At 42.7% G+C, this 21,638-nt stretch overlaps 1 protein-coding gene and 1 long non-coding RNA gene across 2 annotated transcripts in view; one reads left to right on the top strand and one right to left on the bottom strand.

The window, feature by feature from the left end:
* Positions 1 to 8,791, bottom strand: part of LOC144604200 (uncharacterized) — a 46,885-nt gene extending 38,094 nt beyond the window's left edge. The window contains exon 1 of the long non-coding RNA XR_013548700.1: positions 8,694 to 8,791. This is a non-coding gene — a long non-coding RNA (uncharacterized LOC144604200). The remainder of the gene's footprint in view (positions 1 to 8,693) is intronic.
* An 8,615-nt stretch (positions 8,792 to 17,406) lies between these two features.
* The window catches only part of gna12a (guanine nucleotide binding protein (G protein) alpha 12a), a 57,390-nt gene continuing 53,158 nt past the window's right edge, over positions 17,407 to 21,638 (top strand). The window contains exon 1 of the mRNA XM_078417619.1: positions 17,407 to 17,900. Within this exon, the coding sequence (XP_078273745.1) occupies positions 17,628 to 17,900 (273 nt within the window). The 5' untranslated portion in view covers positions 17,407 to 17,627. The remainder of the gene's footprint in view (positions 17,901 to 21,638) is intronic.

Genomic DNA, 21,638 nt, shown 5'->3' with positions numbered 1-21,638 from the left:
AAGTGCAACCTCCTCACCTCAGCCTCCTCGCCGAAGACTCGCAGCCAAAGACTCACACTTTTCTCACAGGGCTGCACCCCTTGTGCAAGCCTTGTTTATATCAGTCACTAAATTGACTAATTGGCCAATTTACCAAGCTGCTAATTTAATTGCTGTAATTCACACTTACTTTCTTTCAGCCAACGGTCGTCCTTGCTCCTGCTGCTGCTTTCCCGACCTTTACTGACTGCCAGCACCGCCATTCATTGTGATCATGGCTGATCATCCACAATCAGTAACCTGTGCCTGCCTTCTCCCCATATCCCTTGATTTCATTAGCCCCTAGAGCTCTATCTAACTCTCTTTTAAATTCATCCAGTGAATTAGCCTCCACTGCATTATGTGGCAGAGAATTCCACATATTCACAACTCTCTGGGTGAAAAAGTTTTAAATAGCCTCCCCTTTATTCTTAGACTGTGGCCCCTGGTTCTGGACTCCCCCAACATTGGGAACATTTTTCCTGCATCTAGCTTGTCCAGTCAATAGACAATAGACAATAGACAATAGGTGCAGGAGTAGGCCATTCAGCCCTTCGAGCCAGCACCGCCATTCAATGCGATCATGGCTGATCCCTCTCAATCAGTACCCCGTTCCTGCCTTCTCCCCATACCCCCTCACTCCGCTATCCTTAAGAGCTCTATCCAGCTCTCTCTTGAAAGCATCCAACGAACTGGCCTCCACTGCCTTCTGAGGCAGAGAATTCCACACCTTCACCACCCTCTGACTGAAAAAGTTCTTTCTCATCTCCGTTCTAAATGGCCTACCCCTTATTCTCAAACTGTGGCCCCTTGTTCTGGACTCCCCCAACATTGGGAACATGTTATCTGCCTCTAATGTGTCCAATCCCCTAATTATCTTATATGTTTCAATAAGATCCCCCCTCATCCTTCTAAATTCCAGTGTATTCAAGCCCAATCGCTCCAGCCTTTCAACATACGACAGTCCCGCCATTCCGGGAATTAACCTAGTGAACCTACGCTGCACGCCCTCCATAGCAAGAATATCCTTCCTCAAATTTGGAGACCAAAACTGCACACAGTACTCCAGGTGCGGTCTCACCAGGGCCCGGTACAACTGTAGAAGGACCTCTTTGCTCCTATACTCAACTCCTCTTGTTACGAAGGCCAACATTCCATTGGCTTTCTTCACTGCCTGCTGAACCTGCATGCTTCCTTTCATTGACTGATGCACTAGGACACCCAGATCTCGTTGAACTCCCCCTCCTCCCCCTTTCATAATTTTATAGGCCTCTATAAAATCCCCTCTCATCCTTCTAAACTCCAATGAATACAAGCCCAGTCTTTCCAATCTTTCCTCATATGACAGTCCCACCATCCTGGGGATTAACCTCGTGAACCTACGCCGCACTGCCTCAATAGCAAGGACGTCCTTCCTCAAATGGGGCATCTTTGTCATCACTTGGGGGTTGGGCCAAAGGGCCTGTTTTCCTGCTTTAGGACTATCACTCTAATGGCTGCAACATTAACTCAAGCATTTTTAAAACCAATTGGAATCAATGGTTTAAACAATGCATCGAAAGAAAGTTTATAAACAGCTTCTAAAGTAAAGCAATGGAGCTTACTATTTACACTGCATTACGGCTCCATAAAATAGGAGAACAGCTTTTGCTGTCAATATATCTTAGAAAGAAACCAGACTACACAACAGTCTTTCTAGTGGGGTGTGTAGGAAGGCTATTTATAAAATATGGCCTACAGCTAAAAATATCCCAAGTGAGGATCAGTTAGTCAGCAATATGCTAGTTTGGATAGTTAATTTCTCAAGGTCAAAGTAATGTGATTAAAAGTAAAAGTTCATTTTAGCAAGGTCGCAGTTTTTTGGTTTAATTAAGGATTAAAAAATTTTATAAACCTAGCTTTATTTCATATCTCAACTTAGTTATTGACTGATATAATTTGAGCATTAGTCATGTTCAAAGTTTTTTTTCTTCAAAACTTGAAGGCTTGAGCTACAGGGAGAGGTTGGCCAAGGCTAGGACTTTATTCCTTGGAGCGCAGGAGGATGATGGGTGATCTTATAGAGGTGTACAACATCATGAGAGGAATAGATCAGGGAAATGCTTACAGTCCTTTGCCCAGAGCACGGCAATCGGGAGTAAGAGGACATGGGTTTAGAGTGAGGGGGGAAAGATTTAGTAGGAACCCGAAGGGGAATTTTTTTAAATATACAAAGGGTGGCAGGTGTATGGAACGAGCTGCCGGAGGTGGAGTCGAGGCAGCTACTATCGCAATGTTTAAGAAACATTTGGACAGGAACATGGATAGGACAGGTTTAGAGGCATATGGGGCAAATGCAGTCAGGTGGGACTTGTGTAGATGGGGCATGTTGGTCAGCATGGACAAGTTGGGCTGAAGGGCCGGTTTCCACGCTCTATGACTAAATTCTATGGGGCAAAAAGTTATTATGCACACTTCAGTATGTACTGTAGATGCTCAGGGAATTATTGAGGGGATAGAAGTATATTAAATTATGGGAGGCATAGATAGTCAGAACCTCTTTCCCAGGAAATGTCAAGGACTAGAGGGTATAGTTGAAGGTGCAAGTGGCAAAGTTTAAAGGAGTTGTGTGGGGCAATTTTATTTTTTACATAGAGAATAACGCCTCTTTCATTGAGTGACACCTGATGCGCCTGGACTTCTTCACACAGAAGCATTGCAATAAGATCTTGATTGCTTCCAATGTTGCCAATACATGTAGTTGGTAATATAGACACCTCCCGGCGGGCCGTGGAGTGGCCAAGACCGGAGCCCCCCCCCCGTGGGTCAGGGCCCAAGGGCCGGCATCACGGAGGTATCTGGAGAGGACCTGGCAACATTAGTGGAGAGGTCAGTGCGGCGGTCAATTGACGGACAAGGGCGGACACGTGGAAGTGAGGACCCTGCTGCCAAAGGAAGGAACAAAGGAGGTCCTGACGGGGGGGGGGGGGGGGGGGGGCGCCGGGGGGAAGAGAACAAAAGGGGACCTGGAGCAGTTACTGTGTATACTCTATAACTTTGTCAGCACCCTTATGTGGTGACTATTTGCATACCCTGGACTTGTCACAGGTGACAATAAAGCAAGCAAGCAAGCAAGCAAGCATTCATTCATTCATTCATTCATTCATTCATTCATTCATTCATTCATTCATTCAGGACTTAACCCTCGTGTGTAGTAATGGGCCAAATGTGAGCAAGAGGGACTAGTTTAGATGGGGCATCTCGATCGGCTTGGGCAAGTTGGGCCGAAGGGCCTGTTTCCATGCTGCATGACTGGCATAGATTGGAAAGAAATATAATACAGAGTAACTGAGCCTCCAGTCTTTGTGACTCTCTGAGTCTACAGCCAACCTATTTTCTTTAGACTTTAGAGGTATAACGTGGAAACAGGCCCTTTGGCCCACCGAGTCACCACATACACTGACATTATCTTATACGCGAGGGACAATTTACAATTGGTCAAATGTAGACACAAGGAGGTATAGATGCTGATTTACAAAAAAAGAATGACACAAAGTGATGGAGTAACTCAGCGGAACTGGCAGCATCTCTGGAGGACATGAACAGGTGACATTTTGGGTCGGGATCCTTTCTTTTTAAGTCAAGCGCTTGTATGTTTTTTCTGTGGAAGAGTGGAAGACAGGCTGAGAATTGCGAACTTCCCACACAATGACTTCCCAAGGCCAGTCTCACCAGACACAGGAAACCCAGTGGAAAAGAACTCCCAGCCAGAGCTCACAACAGACACTGACAGGAAACCATGTCAGGCCATCCTGTTCACATTGATGCAGGCAGACTAACAAGAAATAAAGAGAAGATAAAAATGGCTTGCTTTTCATAAAAAAGACCGGTTTACTGTAAACTTATTCTTTTATCTGAAAGTTTGCCACAGAGTTCTTTCACAATCTATGTCCTGCAAAGACTTGGCACATTAAAGAATTTTCCAAGATCCCAAGAGACCTTTGCTTTGACAACTACCAGCTGTGAATCTGGTACATTCTGCAACTAAGATGAATAACATCAAGTGTCAAGAGTTAAGAGTGATTAATTGTCAAACGTACCAACAACAGAACAATAAATTTATTACTGCAGCGGCTTAACAGGCCAATAAATGCGGTAATCTCAGATAATATAACAAAACAAAAATGAATAAATTAAAAACTTCAGTATTGGTCTTGACTTATGTCAAGGGTAGAAGCAAGGAACTGCAGATGCTGGTTTACAAGAAAAGGCAGGAATAATTCAGTGGGTCATGCAGCATTGGAGAACATGGAAAGGTGACATTTCACAGAGTGCTGGAGTAACTCAATGGGTCAGGCAGCATCTCTGGAGAACATGGATAGGTGACGTTTCAGGTCAGGACCCTTCCTCAGATTGAAGATCGCTGCATTCACATTTTCCGAAGAAAGGTCCCGATCCAAAACATGTACACTGTTTACTTTGCAGGCTTCTTGTGAACAAGGAATTGTACGGCACCATAGTGCATATGATAATATGCCTCTCAGTCTGAAGAAGGGTCTCGACCCGAAACATCACCCATTCCTTCTCTCCAGAGATGCTGCCTGTCCTGCTGAGTTACCTCAGCAGTTTGTGTCTATCTTTGATAATAAATCAATCTGTAATTTGTAAATCAAAGCAAGCAATTGGTAGCTACAAGAGCTCCAATTAATCCACACAACAATCACATTATATATGATGCAACATTTCGGTCTGGGTTTTGGCCAATTTGCCAGGGATAATGCCTCAATGTTTACAGTCATGTCCCTACCTACAGCTGAGTGGAGACCTGGCAACGTTGAGAAGGTTAGTGATAAAAGAGAGGCATGTTAATCACTGACTTGCTGACTTAACAAAAAGCTCTCAGTGTGAGATGCAAATCAGTGGTGTGAAAACATTCCCTCTGAACATCGATATTAAAAACTTCTGCTGCACCCATACATGGAGCAAGAAAACCACTCAAATGGAGTACTGTTCGGGAAAATTAAAATTCATGCAGCCGCAACTGAATAAATACAGGACAATGCTACATTGCAAATTTAAAGTCAGACAACTGTGCCTAACATTCCCGAGAATTGTCGGGTTGAATTAGTTTACATTCTTATTAAAAATTGCCAGGTCACTTCACAGGGTACTGGAGAAACTTGAGAGGCCTATCTTAGTTTAAATTAAAAGGGGCCTGCATAATCAACTATGATCACACAACTTCTGAAACAGTGATAGGTCAGTAAGTGTGTCCCCTTTAAGTAACTCATCGGGTCAGGCAGCATCTCTGGAGAACACGGATAAGTGACGTTTCAAGTCGGGACCCTTCTTCAGACCAAGAAAAATGACACATATTGCTGGAGTAACTCAGCAGATAAAGCAGCATCTGTGGAGAACACGGATAGGTGACGTTTCAGGTCGAGACCCTTCTTCAGACCAAGGGTGTGAAAGGTTACGGGGAGAAGGCAGGAGAATGGGGGTGAGAGGGAAAGATAGATCAGCCATGATAGAATGGCACAGTAGACTTGATGGGCCAAATGGCCTTATTCTGCTCCTATAATTTATGAACATGCTGCCGAACCTGCTGAGATCTGCCAGCACTTTGTCTTTTACTCGGTAACAAACCATGCAAAGCAAGATCTGCATTGGAATTTAATAGGTCGGCCCTGCTATGGAACAATGTTATAGGTCACACAGCTGGTAACACCGCATTTCCCCAGTACGGGACTGAAAATCTGTATTACAGTCTCCATCCCTGGAGTGGTCATCTAACCACAACTTGTGACTCAGAAACAAATTCCCTGCAACCAACTTAAAATGTATCTGCAGTGGAAGAGTACAAAGAATGGGAAAAAATTGAAGAAAACTTTCAGTGTGTGATTAGAAAAATATACAAATGGAGCAGGTATATTTTGAGGGAATATACCAATTCAGATATCAAAGGGCGATTGAAACCCAATTGATTCAAGAACATACACACAAAATGTCGGAGTAACACAGCGGGACAGGCAGCATCTCTGGAGAAAAGGAATGGGTAACGTTTGGGTCGAGATCCTTCTTCAGACTGAAGGGTCTCAACCAAGATCAGTCTGAAGAAGGATCTTGACCCGAAACGTCACCCATTCCTTCTCTCCAGAGATGCTGCCTGTCCCGCTGAGTTACTCCAGTATTTTGTGTCTATCTTCGATTTAAACCAGCATCTGCAGTTTTTTCCAACTCATTGATTCAAGAAAAGTCTTTCTTGAAAAATAATGAATAATGTTTAAGTTGTTGCAGAAACAACCATGGGAATGTTTCACTTCCCCTCGTTGTTTCCTGTCGACTGAATATCATTATCACACCAGATAGACACAAAAAGGTGGAATAACTCAACAGGTTAGGCAGCATCTCTGGAGAAAAGGGATCGGTGACGTTTTGGGTCGGAACCTTTCTTCAGACCCAGTTCCTTTCAACATCATTATCACACTATGTTGGCCAACACGTAATATTTAGTCATATTTCACTACATTCCTGTTAGATCTATGCATTGTTAGGGCATTGCGCAAACGTGCTTTTTTCTTTTCATTTTTCAGGAATGCAAGTACAAGTGAATGTATCTCACAATGGTAGTAAATTCAAGCAGTAAAGGACGTGTGATACATGTCCACGCCAGGATTGAATTGATTGAAATACAGCACGGAAACAGGCCATTTGGCCCACCGAGTTCCCGCCAACCATCGATCAGCTGCTCACACTCGTTTACTTTAGAGATACAGCGTGGAAACAGGCCTTTTCGGCACACTGACCATTGATCACCCCATACTTTAGTTCTGTCCTGCACAATTTACAAAACCTACAAACCTGCACATCTTTGGAATGTGGGAGACAACCGGAGCATCCGGAGTATACCCTAACTAGTTTTATGTCGTCATACTTTCGTACCCACTCTGGCAATTTTACAGAGGCTAATTGACCTACATAAACTTTTAGGATTTGGGAGGAAACTGCAGCACCCAGAGGAGTCCCACGGGGTTACAGGGAGAACATGCAAACTCCACACAGATAACAGCCGAGGTCAGGATGGAACCTTCGTCTCTGGCATTGTGAGGCAGCTGCTCTACCAGCTGCACCATTGATGAAGTGTGAATTATTACAGAACCTGCAGGTGGTGGTGTTTCCACATCCTTATCCTCTCTGGTGGAAGACGCAAGATTGAGAGATCCTGTTTTAGATACAAAGACAAATAACCACCCTGTATTTTGCAGATTACGTACACAGCTGTCATGATGGGCTGGTGATAGCTGGAATGAGATAGGGTCCTAATCTAGTGGATTAGTCTGTCCTATATAATGTCAGACTTATTGACATTTTTTGGAGTTGACCTCATGCAAACAAGTGGAGAGAAGCTGTTAGCATGAGCCTTGTAGATAGTGGAAAAGTTATGTTGTTATTTACAGCAGAACATCCAGCCTCTTATATACTTCTGAGGAAACCCTATTAACATGGTTGATCCAGTTGAGTTTCTAATCAACGATGACCACCCCCACCCCCACTCCCCCCAGAATGTTGATGGTGAATGACTTAAGTCAAGTCAAGTGTTGTATTGTCATAGGTTCCGAAATGGAACAATGAAATTGTTACTTGCAGCAGCACAACTGATATGTAAACATTGTACTCTGTAAGACCCATCATAATCAACAACAAAACGTTCAGTATACTGTGTATAGATTTAAAAAAACAGACAAATTAATAAACAATAATAGTGCAATGCTTATTAATAACAAGGATACGTGGTTTGGATCTCTCTTGGTGGAAATGATCAATCAATAGCACTTTTATGATATGAATCCTACTCGACACAGGGCAGCCAATGGTCAGAGTATTGTCTAGGCTTTGATGAGTGGACTGCTTCATTTGCTGAGGAGTTGCTAAAGTAATTGAACATCACAAAATTATCAGTGAACTTCCGTCTATCTCACGTTGTGACAGTATGAAGAAATGGAATGACGGAGGAGCTGATGATGGTTAGGTCTAGGATACTGTCCTCATGTTGGGTTTTCATAAGGAAAAACTTTTTCACCCAGAGAGTTATGAATCTGGGGAATTCTCTGCCATAGAAGGTTGTTTTCAAGAGAGCGTTAGATTTAGCTCTTAGGGCTAACGAAATCAAGGGATATGGGGAGAAAGCAGGAACACGGTACTGATTTCGGATGATTAGCCATGATCATATTGAGTGGCAGTGCTCGCTCGAAGGGCCAAATGGCACATATTTTCTATGTTTCTATGTTCCAATGATTGATCTTTGACAAATACAACCATCTGCCTTTGGTCAAGTTACCACCAACCATTGGTGGTCCCTTGATGCCCTTTGACTTCAGGCTTACCATGGCTCATTAATGCCACACTTGGTCAAACACCGCCTTAACGTCAGGTGTAGTTACATTCACCTTACCGCTGGATTAAGACCAAAGCTCTGATGATGGTGTTACTTTTTTTTCCCCAAATAAAAAAAATAGTAAAAGCAAAATTTGTAATGTGCTCATTTTGTGACATTTGTCATGGAAAAAATCCACTTCAAAATGAACAGAAGCCTATTCTCAGGATTTGGTAAACTGTTATCAACCACATATCCATTTACTAAAATCTGTACATTTAGTAAAATCCCTATAACGAAGTATAAGACGTGATTAAATTACCTCTGACAATTCTGGCGTGAAGAGGATCCTGGGTACTTGCAAGCACTCAGTCATTCTTGGATTTCCAACCCTCGTTAATTTGATCATGCACACACGCCTCAAAGTCTTTTCCAATTACCTGTGAAAAGCAATTTTATGGAAAAATGCCACATCAGAGAAGTTATATCAACTCAGTTAGTTAATGGATGAAATATTTCTCATCCACGTAAAAGAGTGGTCGCAAACCATAAAAATAACTAATTGCAAGTCAAAGGATAATTTTATTGAACCTTGTGGTGTCTGTATACTCTGCTGTGTTGCTGCTTGCAATGGCAAATAACAGATAATAAAGCTATCAACAGAATATTATTGAAGGCCGTAAAGCACAGGTAATGCTGATGTCTGGTGCAACAACAGCAAAAGGTGTCACATTTTATGCACCACTTCCATTATGGTAGATATATATGCATATATACATGTTCCGCTTAATGTTAAATCCAGTCCATCAAATAGCTTTGCATGCATTCTCCTAACCTACTACCTGCTGATTGAGTAAGATATGGAAACGCACCATTTTAACCAGTTCCTTCAAGAATTTACTTAACGTATTCAACAATTTTTTCCTTTGGTTCCTATTTCCTTACAGATTAAAATGTATTTTTCTTATATGCAGTAAATAATTGTACTTATACTAATCAAGGACCTTTCCCACCCCGGCCATTCCTTCTTCTCCGGATTCCCGTTGGGCAGAAGGTACAGAAGCTTGAAAGCACACACCGGACTTGGGAACAGCTTCCTCTCCTCTGTTATCAGTTTCATTCCATAACTAGGATACAAGCCCAGTCCTAAATTCCCAACCTACATCATTGCAGATGTTGAACTTTTCCTGTGGAACTACATTATTGAGAAAGTATACTCTGCACTGGTGTTCTTCTCGTTGTTCTACTTTATGTACTCGTGTTTGGCTTAATTGTATTATCTGATTTGAGTAGATAGCACACACACAAAACTTTTCACTGTATCTCATAGTTCTAGAGTCATACAACATGGAAACAGGCCCTATTTGCCCATGCTGACCAAGGTGCCCCATCTACACTAGTCCCACCTGCCTGCATTTGGCCCATATCCCTCTAAACATTTCCTATCCATGTACCTGCCCCTATATCTTTTTAAATGTTGTAATAATACCTTCCTCAACTACCTCCTCTGGCAACTCGTTCCATATACCCACCACTCTCAATGTGAAAAAGTTGCCCCTCAGGCTCATATTTAATGTTTCCCCTCTAACCTTAAATCTCTATCCTCTGGTTCATGAATCCCTAACACTGAGTAAAAGACTTTAAGCGTTTCGTTTTTAAGTTTAGAGATACAGCGCGGAAACTGGCCCTTCAGCCCACCGAGTCCACATCAACCAGCAATCCCCGCACATTAACACTATCCTACACACAGTATGGACAATTTATATTCTTACCAAACTAATTAACCTACAAACTTGTAAGTCTTTGCAGTGTGGGAGGAAACTGAAGATATCGGAGAAAACCCACGAGGTCACGGGGAGAACGTACAAACCCCTTGCAGACAGCAGCTGTAATCGGGATCAAACCCGGGTCTCTGGCGCTGTAAGCGCTATAAGGCAGCAACTCTACCGCTGTGTCACCGTGCTGCCCATTCACTTAACATGATTTTATACACCTCTATAAGATCATCCCACGTTCTTCTGCGCTCCATTCATCTGAATAATAGTCTCGCAAGCAAAGTGAAACTCATCACCATTCACCAAGATCTCTTTCCTTAGACCGTTAGTGATGTTGAAGTTATGACCACATTATTTAGCAACCAAATATGAAATACGAAAGTAATATAAATCTCATACGTTATTTAAAAAGCGGTTGAAACATAGAATGAACATTAAGAAAAATCTAAAGAAGTCACGACCCAAAATATCATCTGTCCATTTCCCTCCACAGATGCTGCCTGACTCTCTGAATTCTTCCAGCACTTTGCGTTTTGTTCAAGGTTACAACATCAGTCAGTCCATTAAGTTTATTGTCACGTGTATCGAGGTACAGTGAAAAGCTTTTGTTGCGTGCTATCCAGTCAGCAGAAAGACAATAACATGATTATAATCTATCCATTTACAGTGTATGGAGACATGATAAGGGAATAACGTTTAGTGCATGGTAAAGCCAGCAAAGTCCGATCAAGGATAGTCCGAGGGTCACCTATGAGGTAGATAGTAGTTCAGGACTGGTCTCTGGTTGTGGTAGGGTGATTAATGTGGTAGGTTGTGGGAGGATGACATCTGCAGTTCCTTGTGTCTCTATTTAAGAAAAATCCTATTCTGTTCTATCTTGTTGTGCCTTCTCTCTTTATTGCCTTATTTGGTAGATTTAAAAATAAGAATCTCATACATGCAAGTGATGTCACCATTGGACTCTAAAACGGTGAAATGACCTGGAAAATTAGGGCAGCAGTTTTATTATCTCCTAAGTTACAAGCATGGCCAAGTTAAATAGTCACCAGCATCTAAAATATGCCCAAACTGAATTGTTCTGCTAGTCATTATTTACTGACGCATGCTTCAGTCTTGTGCAGATAAGTCATTTGAGAAAAATTTACCTTTGTTGCCAGATAATTGAGTCTCTTCAACAAGTGGAAATTCAGACCTGCTCAATCCACCAAGATTACCTTCAGAGCAAAGCACAGGCCATTGATATCAAATTATACTGCCCAACTCGGAGAAGAGAAAATCAGAACTTTAAAATTAATTAATCAGGCCGTATACAAGTGCAACAGGTAGCGCAAAGAGAATGGAGATTTAAAAGAGTGCAACAATTGTGGTAGATCCTCTTCTGGGCGCAGCACGTCAGAGTTTAGTTTAACTTAGTTTATTATTGTCGCGTGTACCGAGGTACAGTGAAAACTTTTTGTTGCGTGCTATCCAGTCAGTGAAAAGACTTTATATGATTACAATCAAGGCGTCCACAGTGTACAGATAGAGGATAGCGGGGATATTGTTTGGTGCAAGATAAAAGTCCAGTAAAGTCCAATTAAAGATAGTTCAAGGGTCTCCAATGAGGAAGATGGGAGGTCAGGGCTGCTCTCTAGTTAGTGAGAAGACAGTTCAGTTGCCTGATAACAGCTGGGAAGTCATCACCCTCCGACACCATCTTGGATAAATGCATTAGTGAGGACTGCAGCAATTTTAACTGTGTCATTACTTTCTAAAAAATGTAAGTTGTGGAGTCATAGGAAGTCTTGCATTCCTTTCACACATTTTCAAATTTCCAAAAAGGGTTCTGTAGACATAAAGTGCTTCTAAGATTTAGTCACAATTGCAGGAAAATTGTGCAATTATGGATAGAAATATAATGGAAACGTGAAACAGTATTTGTTAAGTAAACTAAACTAAACCCTGTAGATTCAGGGGCAGTTTCTTTCCAGCTGTTATTAGGCAACGGAACCATCCTCTCACCAGTTAGAGAGTGGTCCTGACCTCCCATCTACCTCATTGGAAACCTTTGAACTATCTTTAATCGGACTTTACGTTGCATTAAACGTTATTCCCTTTATCATGTACTGTATATGTACACTGTCGATGGCTTGTTTGTCATCATGTATAGTCTATTCTTTGACTGGATCGCATGCAACAAAAAGTTTGTCACAATACCTGACAATAATAAATTAAGCTAAACTAAACTACAGTGCTGATTGCATTTAGCAACAAGGGAAACAATTTCTCCAGGCTAATTTTGCAGAGTTAACTTGTTTTCAGATGGAGGAGCATTGCCCCTGTAAAGCACCTTGGAATGCAAATTAAAAGTAAATGCAGGTTATTGTTCAACTGCCAACAAAATGTGGTTTGCATACATTACAACCCATTTCCAGCATAATGGATAACAGATATTACACTGCAGGGGTAATTAGAATCTCCAATGCTACTGGATTTGGAACGGAAGGCTATTTCCTTGTGGAAATTGTTCATCACGCAATTAATATTAAAGATCAGTAAAATACCTGGAATGGGGTGGGAAGTTTAAATGCAAAGCAGTGCTTTAAAGATTAAAGGCACTCTTATATAACGGTGGCGATATACTTCATTTACAAAATTTGGTTCCACTGAATATCAATGGAATCTCATTTTAATCGTCATAAAAAAAACTGCACAATCCATGTTTATTTGTTGCGGGAATAATAGAACATGAGGGGTTTTAATCGAATGGATAGCAATAAACTAAATTTATCCAAAAAAGGGGAATAGACAGGCAGCACAGTGGCACAGCTGGTAGAGCTGCAGCCCCGCAGTGCCAGAGACCCGGGCTCGATCCTGACTATGGGTGTTGGCTGTACGGAGTTTGTACATTCTCCCCGTGACCACATGGGTTTTCTCCGGGTGCTCCGGTTTCCTCCCACACTCCAAAGACGTGCAGGTTTGTTTTGTTGGTTAACTGGCTTCTGTAAATTGTAGGAGGAGGGGAGGGGAGGGGGGAGGGGAGGGAGGAGGGGGGGAGGGGAGGGGGTGGGGAGGGGGGAGGGGAGGGGGGAGACGGTGCTGCGCCAATGGAGGAGAGGTTTGGGCTCAACGGGTCCACTTGGTCTAGTCCTTTTTAAATGCCACTCAGAAAAGATGGTAGTTCAAGTGAAAAAGTGACAGTTTTTAGAGGATTGGTGCTGTATGTTTCAATAGAGTGTGGTGAGTCTTTGCGTGCTGTTCGCAGAGAAGGATCTATCATCATCCGATACAATCACTCTACTCTTTTAAATCTCTTTTCCACCTGTAAATCTAGCAGTTACATCTGATGATATATTTTTTAATAATCCTGCAGGTCGAACGACCATACAAACTTTACTCTGCACTCTGTATTTTCCCCTTTGCTCTACCCGTTGTGCTTGAGTTTGACTTGATTGTATTTATGTATAGCATTATCAGATCTGATTAGGTAGCATGCAGAACAAATCTTTTTACTGTACCTCAGTACACATGACAATAATAAACCAAAACCTGAGATTTATGTGCACATGAACAATGAAGGAAAAGATTGAACAGTCTGCTTCTTCTTCTCCTTCCCAATAACTGCATTCCTCCCAGGATGTCTTAAAATATTATCTGCAATTAAATATTTTTGCAGTGTAGTCATTGCTGTAATGTAGTTAACTCAGCACCCAGTATGTGCAAATCAGTCTCCCATGTGATCATAACTGCATAATCTGTTTCAGCAAAGATTTTTGATGGATATACAGTGGATGAGACATCGGGGATGTGCCCCTACTTTCCTTGAAAATAGTGTCATAGAACCTATTACAACCTATTACATCTATTGTAACAAGATAGATTTTGGTTGAAGGGGTCGATCTACCCAGTATATACACAGTATATACACAGTAATATATAAATTAATAACCCCGGAAAAAGTCCTTGGTGTAGTCATTTAGACAAGAGAATTCAAGAGAGTTTAATTGTCATATGTACTGACACTAGAACACCAAAATTCTTACTTGCTATAGCTTAATGGACAATAGACAATAGGTGCAGGAGTAGGCCATTCGGCCCTTCGAGCCAGCACCACCATTCAATGTGATCATGGCTGATCATTCTCAAACAGTACCCCGTTCCTGCCTTCTCCCCATACCCCCTGACTCCGCTATCCTTAAGAGCTCTATCAAGCTCTCTCTTGAACGCATTCAGAGAATTGGCCTCCACTGCCTTCTGAGGCAGAGAATTCCACAGATTTACAACTCTCTGACTGAAAAAGTTTTTCCTCATCTCCGTTCTAAATGGCCTACCCCTTATTCTTAAACTGTGGCCCCTGGTTCTGGACTCCCCCAACATTGGGAACATGTTTCCTGCCTCTAACGTGTCCAACCCCTTAATACTCTTATAACCTATATGACCTATAAACATAAAAGTTAAATAAATTTAAAAAAACAACATAGTGCAAAAAACAAAACCTCAAAGTCCCAAGGCACAAAAAGTGTGAGATAAGGATAGTGAGGTGCAATTTGTGAAGCCAGAGGAACAAATATAGGTGGAAGGGGATAGAGGGAAAGGGAAGTGGAGAAATGGGTGCTAATCCAGGTGGGGCAGAGGAAAGAGGAGGGGGTGGAGGTGGAGAAATTATATGTCCTGTTCTCTGATCTGAAGATAGCATCTCTATCTGTACAGCTTCCCGCCCACCAACCCCTTACTGATGTGCCTGTTGTTATTTTCTTCAACAACATGCACTATATAAATGTAACTTGTAGAAAAGGACTGCAGGTGCTGGCTAATACACAAAATGGACACAAAGTGCCTCAGCAGGGCAGGCTCTGCTCAGTCGAGACCCTTCTTCAGACTCGAATGTATAAATATAACTTTCTTGATTTACGTTCCGTTCTGTTCAGTTTAGTTTATTGTCACGTGTACTGAGGTACAGTGAAAAGCTTTTGTTGCGACCTATCCAGTCAGCAAAAAGACAATAAATGATTGCAATCGAGCCATTTTTAGTGTATAGATACATGATAAGGGAATAACGTTTAGTGCAAGGTAAAGCCAGCAAAGTCTGAAGAAGGGTTTCGACCCGAAAAGTCACCCAATCCTTCTATCCAGAGATGCTGCCTGACCCGCTGAGTTACTCCAGCATTTTGTGTCTACCCTTGGCCCAACTTGTAATCCATTATCTGCAGTTCCTACCTACACAAAGTCCAATCAAGTATAGTCTGAGGGTCACCAAAGAGGTCAAGAGTTTTATTGTCACATGTCCCAGATAGAACAATTCAATTCTTACTTGCTGCAGCACAACAGATATATATTAACATTTGTCCTCACCTGAAAGTAAATGGGAGAGGAGGTAAACTAGATAAAACCTGGAATGTAAAAGACGGATAAAATCTGAGGTCATCTTTGTGAGCCTCTGCTGTTTTCCTCTGAGCAATGCCAGGAATGCTAGGCACTGGCCAGGTGATTAGCTTGGCATTTTTGTTGGAATGACTTCAGGTACAACTTAGCCTCCTGCATAGGTCCACTCCCCTCCTCAGACCAAGGGGTGTGGCAGCTCCAAAACTAGAGTCAAACTCGGATTTTCGACCAACACCCCCCTGAAACTACGAAGGAGCCCAAACATCATCGATGCACCGTATCAACCGTATCACCGTATGGCGGCATGGTGGCGCAGCGGTAGAGTTGCTGCCTTACAGCGAATGCAGCGCCGGAGACTCAGGTTCGATCCTGACTACAGCCGCCGTCTGTACGGAGTTTGTACGTTCTCCCCGTGACCTGCGTGGGTTTTCTCCGAGATCTTCGGTTTCCACCCACATTCCAAAAGACGTACAGGTATGTAAGTTAATTGGCTGGGCAAATGTAAAAATTGTCCCTAGTGTGTGTAGGATAGTGTTAATGTGCAGGGATCGCTGGGCAGCGCTGACCCGGTGGGCCTGTTTCCGCGCTGTATCTCTAAATCTAAAACAAAATCAACCAACTCTCGAGCAGAAAACTCTCGGAATGGCGGGACTGTCGTGTGTTGAAAGACTGGAGCGACTAGGCTTGTATACACTGGAATTTAGAAGAATGAGCAGGGATCTTATCGAAACGTATAAGATTATCATATCATATATATACAGCCGGAAACAGGCCTTTTCGGCCCACCAAGTCCGTGCCGCCCAGTGATCCCCGTACATTAACACTATCCTACACCCACTAGGGACAATTTTTACATTTACCCAGCCAATTAACCTACATACCTGTACGTCTTTGGAGTGTGGGAGGAATCCGAAGATCTCGGAGTAAACCCACGCAGGTCACGGGGAGAACGTACAAACTCCTTACAGTGCAGCACCCGTAGTCAGGATCGAACCTGAGTCTCCGGCGCTGCATTCGCTGTAAAGCAGCAACTCTACCGCTGCGCTACCGTGCTGCCACGTTAGAGGCAGGAAACATGTTCCCAATGTTGGAAGAGTCCGGAACAAGGGGCCACAGTTCAAGAATAAGAGGTAGGCCATTTAGAACTGAGATGAGGAAAAACTTTTTTCAGTCAGAGAGTTGTGAATCTGTGGAATTCTCTGCCTCAGAAGACAGTGGAGGCCAATTCTCTGAATGCATTCAAGAGAGAGTTAGATAGAGCTCTTAAGGATAGCGGAGCCAGGGGGTATGGGGAGAAGGCAGGAACGGGGTACTGATTGAGAATGATCAGCCATGATCACATTGAATGGTGGTGCTGGCTCGAAGGGCTGAATGGCCTCCTCCTGCACCTATTGTCTGAAGAAGGGTCTCGACCCGAAACGTCACCCATTCCTTCTCTCCTGAGATGCTGCCTGACCTGCTGAGTTACTCCAGCATTTTGTGAGGAAACACCTTCGATTTGTACCAACATCTGTAGTTATTTTCTTACATTGTCTAATACGCGGTCGTTTTGACGGTTGATGCGTTGATAAATCACAGCAGCTTTTTTTTGGCGGGGGTGGGGCTGATTGACTGTCGAAGATGAAGGTGGGTGATTGACGGTGGCTTTGACCAATCGGACCGGGGTGGGATGTTCCCGCTGCCGAGTGGTCCCGCCCTCCCGACGATTGACGGCGACGACGACCAATGGAAAATTGCGAAAACCGGCGGAAGGCCCGCCCGTCGATTTGACGGGCGGGGTGAAGGACCTATGAACGTCGACGTTGGCGGAGGCTGAACGGCCAATCAGAGGAAGGCGGGGGGGCGGTTGGAGAGAAGATCCCGCCCTCTTACAGTGAAGTTTTCGTCCGTCAGTTGGCGAATGAATGGGGAGGAGGCGGCTGTGGGGGGTGCTGGGTTTTCCTTTCAGGTGAACACGACAGTTTTAAAGTTTAATTATTGGTTTTTTTCTCTCCAACCTGGCTAGATCTGGATCTGAATCTGAATCTGGATATCTGTCCCCGGGCGGGGTTTTCGGTGAGGGTTCGTTAGCCATTGCATTGGAGCCGCGGCTGCTGAGGGAAGGGGAAGGGCAAGGGGAGATGGCGGAGCTGGTGCAGCGCCTCGGCGCCTGTTTCCCCGCCTGCCGCTCCAGCCAGAGTGAGCGGGCGCAGCGCCGCCGCAGCCGCCAGATCGACGCGTCGCTGTCCCGCGAACGGCGCTACGTGAGGCGCCTGGTCAAGATCCTGCTGCTCGGCGCCGGCGAGAGCGGCAAGAGCACCTTCCTCAAGCAGATGAGGATCATCCACGGCAAGGACTTCGACAGCAAGGCGCTGGAGGAGTTCAGGGACACCATCTTCGAGAATGTCATTAAGGTACATATGCGTATAATCTGTGTGTATGTGTGTACACGTATTGTGTGTGTATGTACTTTGTGCATGTACACTTGCTCGTACATGTACATTGCGCGTGTACAGTGCGTGTGTACGTGTATAGTGTGTACGTGTATAGCGTGTGTGTACATGTATAGCGTGTGTGTGCATGTACACTTGCTTGTACATGTACATTGCATGTAAACTTGCTTGTACATTGTGCATGTACACTTGCTTGTACATGTACATTGCATGTACACTTGCTTGTACATTGTGCGTGTGTACGTGTATAGTGTGTGTACATGTGTATAGTACACATGTGTGTGTTGTGCCTGTGTACATGTGTATAGTGTGCTTTTGATTAAAACTGGTTGATTTAATTCAAACTGTAAATCTCTACCAAAGTCATCTTATAAAAAAAGTTAATGTGACAAAACCTCCCAAATCTGTATCTTCTGTGATTATCTTTATGACCATTCTGCAAAAGGGCCCCGACTAGAAACATTGCCTGTCCGTTTCCCTCCAGAGATGCTTGCTTGCCTGATCCACTGGCTTCCTCAAGCACTTTGTGTTTTGCTAGGTGAAGTAAATCATTATTTTGTGGCTCTAGTTTACACTTAGGGGAGAGTGTGTATACCTGGAAAAAGTCAGCGATGCCGTTAACCACCAATGCTGTTTCGGAAGCGGATTTTGTCAGTGTATTCCTTTGTCATCCCCACTGACAGGAATCTTAACTCTGCTTTCTTTGTGACGATTAAGCCACTGGAACAAAACTGCTCCCAATGGTGTGTTCTTGAGTTAAAATCATAAACTGTACCTTGCCCTGTTTATTTAAAAAAGTTGTATCAGTATCAACTGAAACTAAAGTAAATGTGTTCAATATCCAGTAGGCTTCTGTTGGCACTGTAACACGTTTGTTATACTTTAAGCTGAAGACAAAATCCTTGATGCATCCTGTAGGGTGGCAATTAAATCTCCATCTCAAAAGACTGCGTATATTAGAATGTTGGGCTTGTTTTAGTTGAACTCTTACTTGAAGGGAAGAGTGCTTCATTTAGAATTGTAAACGTTGTACTTTTTAAGATAATTAAGTGCTTAAAAAACGAAAGATTTTGGGACTCTGCAATTTGGGTGTATCCCCATTAGAAATTTCTGCTTTCAATTACCTAATTTAATTCAAACTAATTCCCTACTAATATCACTTTGTAAAGTTTAATCTTGTGGCAAAACTTCCAATTTACATCTTCAATAATAATCTTTATGATATCAAAGGAAAAAATTGGTTTTACGTGACAATAATAAACTAAATTAAAGGACCAAAAGTGAATTACATCAGTGATACAATTCATTAGTGACACTTTTAAATCTTTGTTTGAAGCTTGGTCATGTGTTTGATGTCCATAAGACAGCTGGCTAAATGTGCACATCTACTTTTTATTGTTTTTATTTATCAGTCTGAAGAAAGGTCTCAACCTGAAACTGCTGGAGGAACTCTGGGTCAGGCAGCAACTGTGGAGGGAAATTGACAGGCAACATCACGGGTTGGAACCCTGTAGACTGATGAAGAGATATTAAGTTGCTGGATTTCAAGGCTGTATTTTTAAATTCCCTTTTTTTAAAAAATGGAAGTGTTGTTGTTGAGCGATACAAATCTTTGAGTTGCAGGAAAGACCAGCATGAAGCACAGTTCAGGGAGCATAAATACGTTGAGAAACAATCACTGGAACCACTTATTTGTGGTCACAGGAAGATTAAATCTGTGTAAAATAAATGGGATTCCGAGATTTTAGTTATGTTTGCAGATTGATATTTATATTTTCTAAATTCTATGAATGAGCTTTGTGCAATGATGTAGAATGGGGAGGTGGGCTTTTTTTTAAACTGATTTATGCCCTGCTGCCCTCCAAAGAGCCTTTGCAATGGTTCCACTTCCATCCCCTTTCTCCAAAGACCAGATAAACATGCCCCTTCCACTTTTTTAGCAGGTTCTCTTTCAAAAATCTCTGAATTGGCTTCTGCTGTACTTGTACATTTGGAATTCTAGGTGTTTTTTCTGCCTCTGTAAAAATATTTTAATGTCACAATGACACAGAGTGAAGCTTTCCGAGTTGGTGTTACTTATCCTTCTACTGGACAAGTAGTATCTCCAAAATTGTTGATAAATGTAACCTGAGAGCAGAGAAGAGTAAATGGACACCCCCAATTTCTGTACTAGCTCCACATAATGCTCAATCCTGATTTGTGGCATTAGTCTTTTACATTTTCCAGACTAAGACATTCTTCCATTGGTATATTTCTTTTAAAGTGATTGATATCTTTAATCTTTGCAGGAGTTTGTGAAAGGTAGAAGCTTCCAAAGTTGCAATAATATTGTTACTCTTTGACAACTTAATTTGTTTAAAAAGACAAGAATAAAGAAAGAGACCCCAAACATTTAGCGGGAGCTTTTGGTGTGAATACAAAGTGGAGGTTCAATTGAAATTGAAAGTAAAAAGTGAGACTAAAAATGTAAAGACCCAAGAGTAAAGTCAGTTCAAAGTTTATTATTGTCACATTTGCTGAGGTACAGCGAAAAGCTTTGTGTTGTATTACCCTTCGACATTGAAATAAATGGCCAGACATGCTGCAAAAATATTTTGATCTGTGAAGTAGATGCACAAGCAGATGAATCATAGAAACTTCGCTCAGTGAAAATATCTTGGGTTTGTGCAAGATGTCACTGGAAAAGAATAATCTATTGTTTACTGTGCCAAACAGCTGCATCAAAAACAAAGGCAAAATTCTAGACTTATTGAGGCTGAGCTCATAAAAGGTGAAGAAAGTCCAGAGGGAGTACATTTTGTTCATTAGTATTTATTTTTAAAAAAGCTTTACTTTCAACTTCCTTATCTCTTTTTTTTCGATGTTATTACCTCATGTCTTTTGTTATCTCTTTGACTAATTTGAATGCTCTCTGAGCTGGCCTCAGAACTTGTGTCCCTCCATTAAGCTTCCCCAGAATTAGCTGCCTGTAACCTAACCAGCAACATGTCAATTTTACCATGGTCCCCTTAGTTGCTGAAACGCATTTGTTCCAAATTTAGTTTAGAGTTTATAGACAATAGACAATAGGTGCAGGAGGAGGCCATTCGGCCCTTCGAGCCAGCACCGCCATTCAATGTGATCATGGCTGATCATTCTCAATCAGTACCCCGTGCCTTCTCCCCATACCCCCTGACTCCGCTATCCTTAAGAGCTCTATCCAGCTCTCTCTTGAATGCATTCAGAGAATTGGCCTCCACTGCCTTCTGAGGCAGAGAATTCCACAGATTCACAACTCTCTGACTGAAAAAGTTTTTCCTCATCTCAGTCCCTTAGTTTAGAGATACAGTGTGGAAACAAGCCCTTCGGCCCATCGATCACATGCACCAGTTCAATGTCCTACACACTAGGGACAATTACACTAGCCAATTAACCTACAAACCAGCACTACCTTGGAATGCGCGAGGAAATCGGAGCACCTGGAGAAAACTCACCCGATCACAAGGAGGGTGTTCAAACTCCGCACGGAGAGCATGCGTATTTAGGAACGAACCAGGGTCCCAGGAACTGTGAGGCAGCAGCTCAACCGCTGTGCCACCCTATAAGTTGTGCACACTTCTGTGTTAAAAATCACGCTCCTGTTGTTTGAATCTCTGGTCTTCCTATTCCTCTGATTCTTAACAATCTTAAATTGTTCCCACATCTCTATACCTTAATAAC

Source organism: Rhinoraja longicauda, chromosome 21 (genome assembly GCF_053455715.1).
Source record: "Rhinoraja longicauda isolate Sanriku21f chromosome 21, sRhiLon1.1, whole genome shotgun sequence".
Classification (NCBI taxonomy): Eukaryota; Metazoa; Chordata; class Chondrichthyes; order Rajiformes; family Arhynchobatidae; genus Rhinoraja; species Rhinoraja longicauda.
The sequence above is the reverse complement of the archived record's forward strand: the minus strand, read 5'-3'. Positions and strand labels throughout refer to the sequence as shown.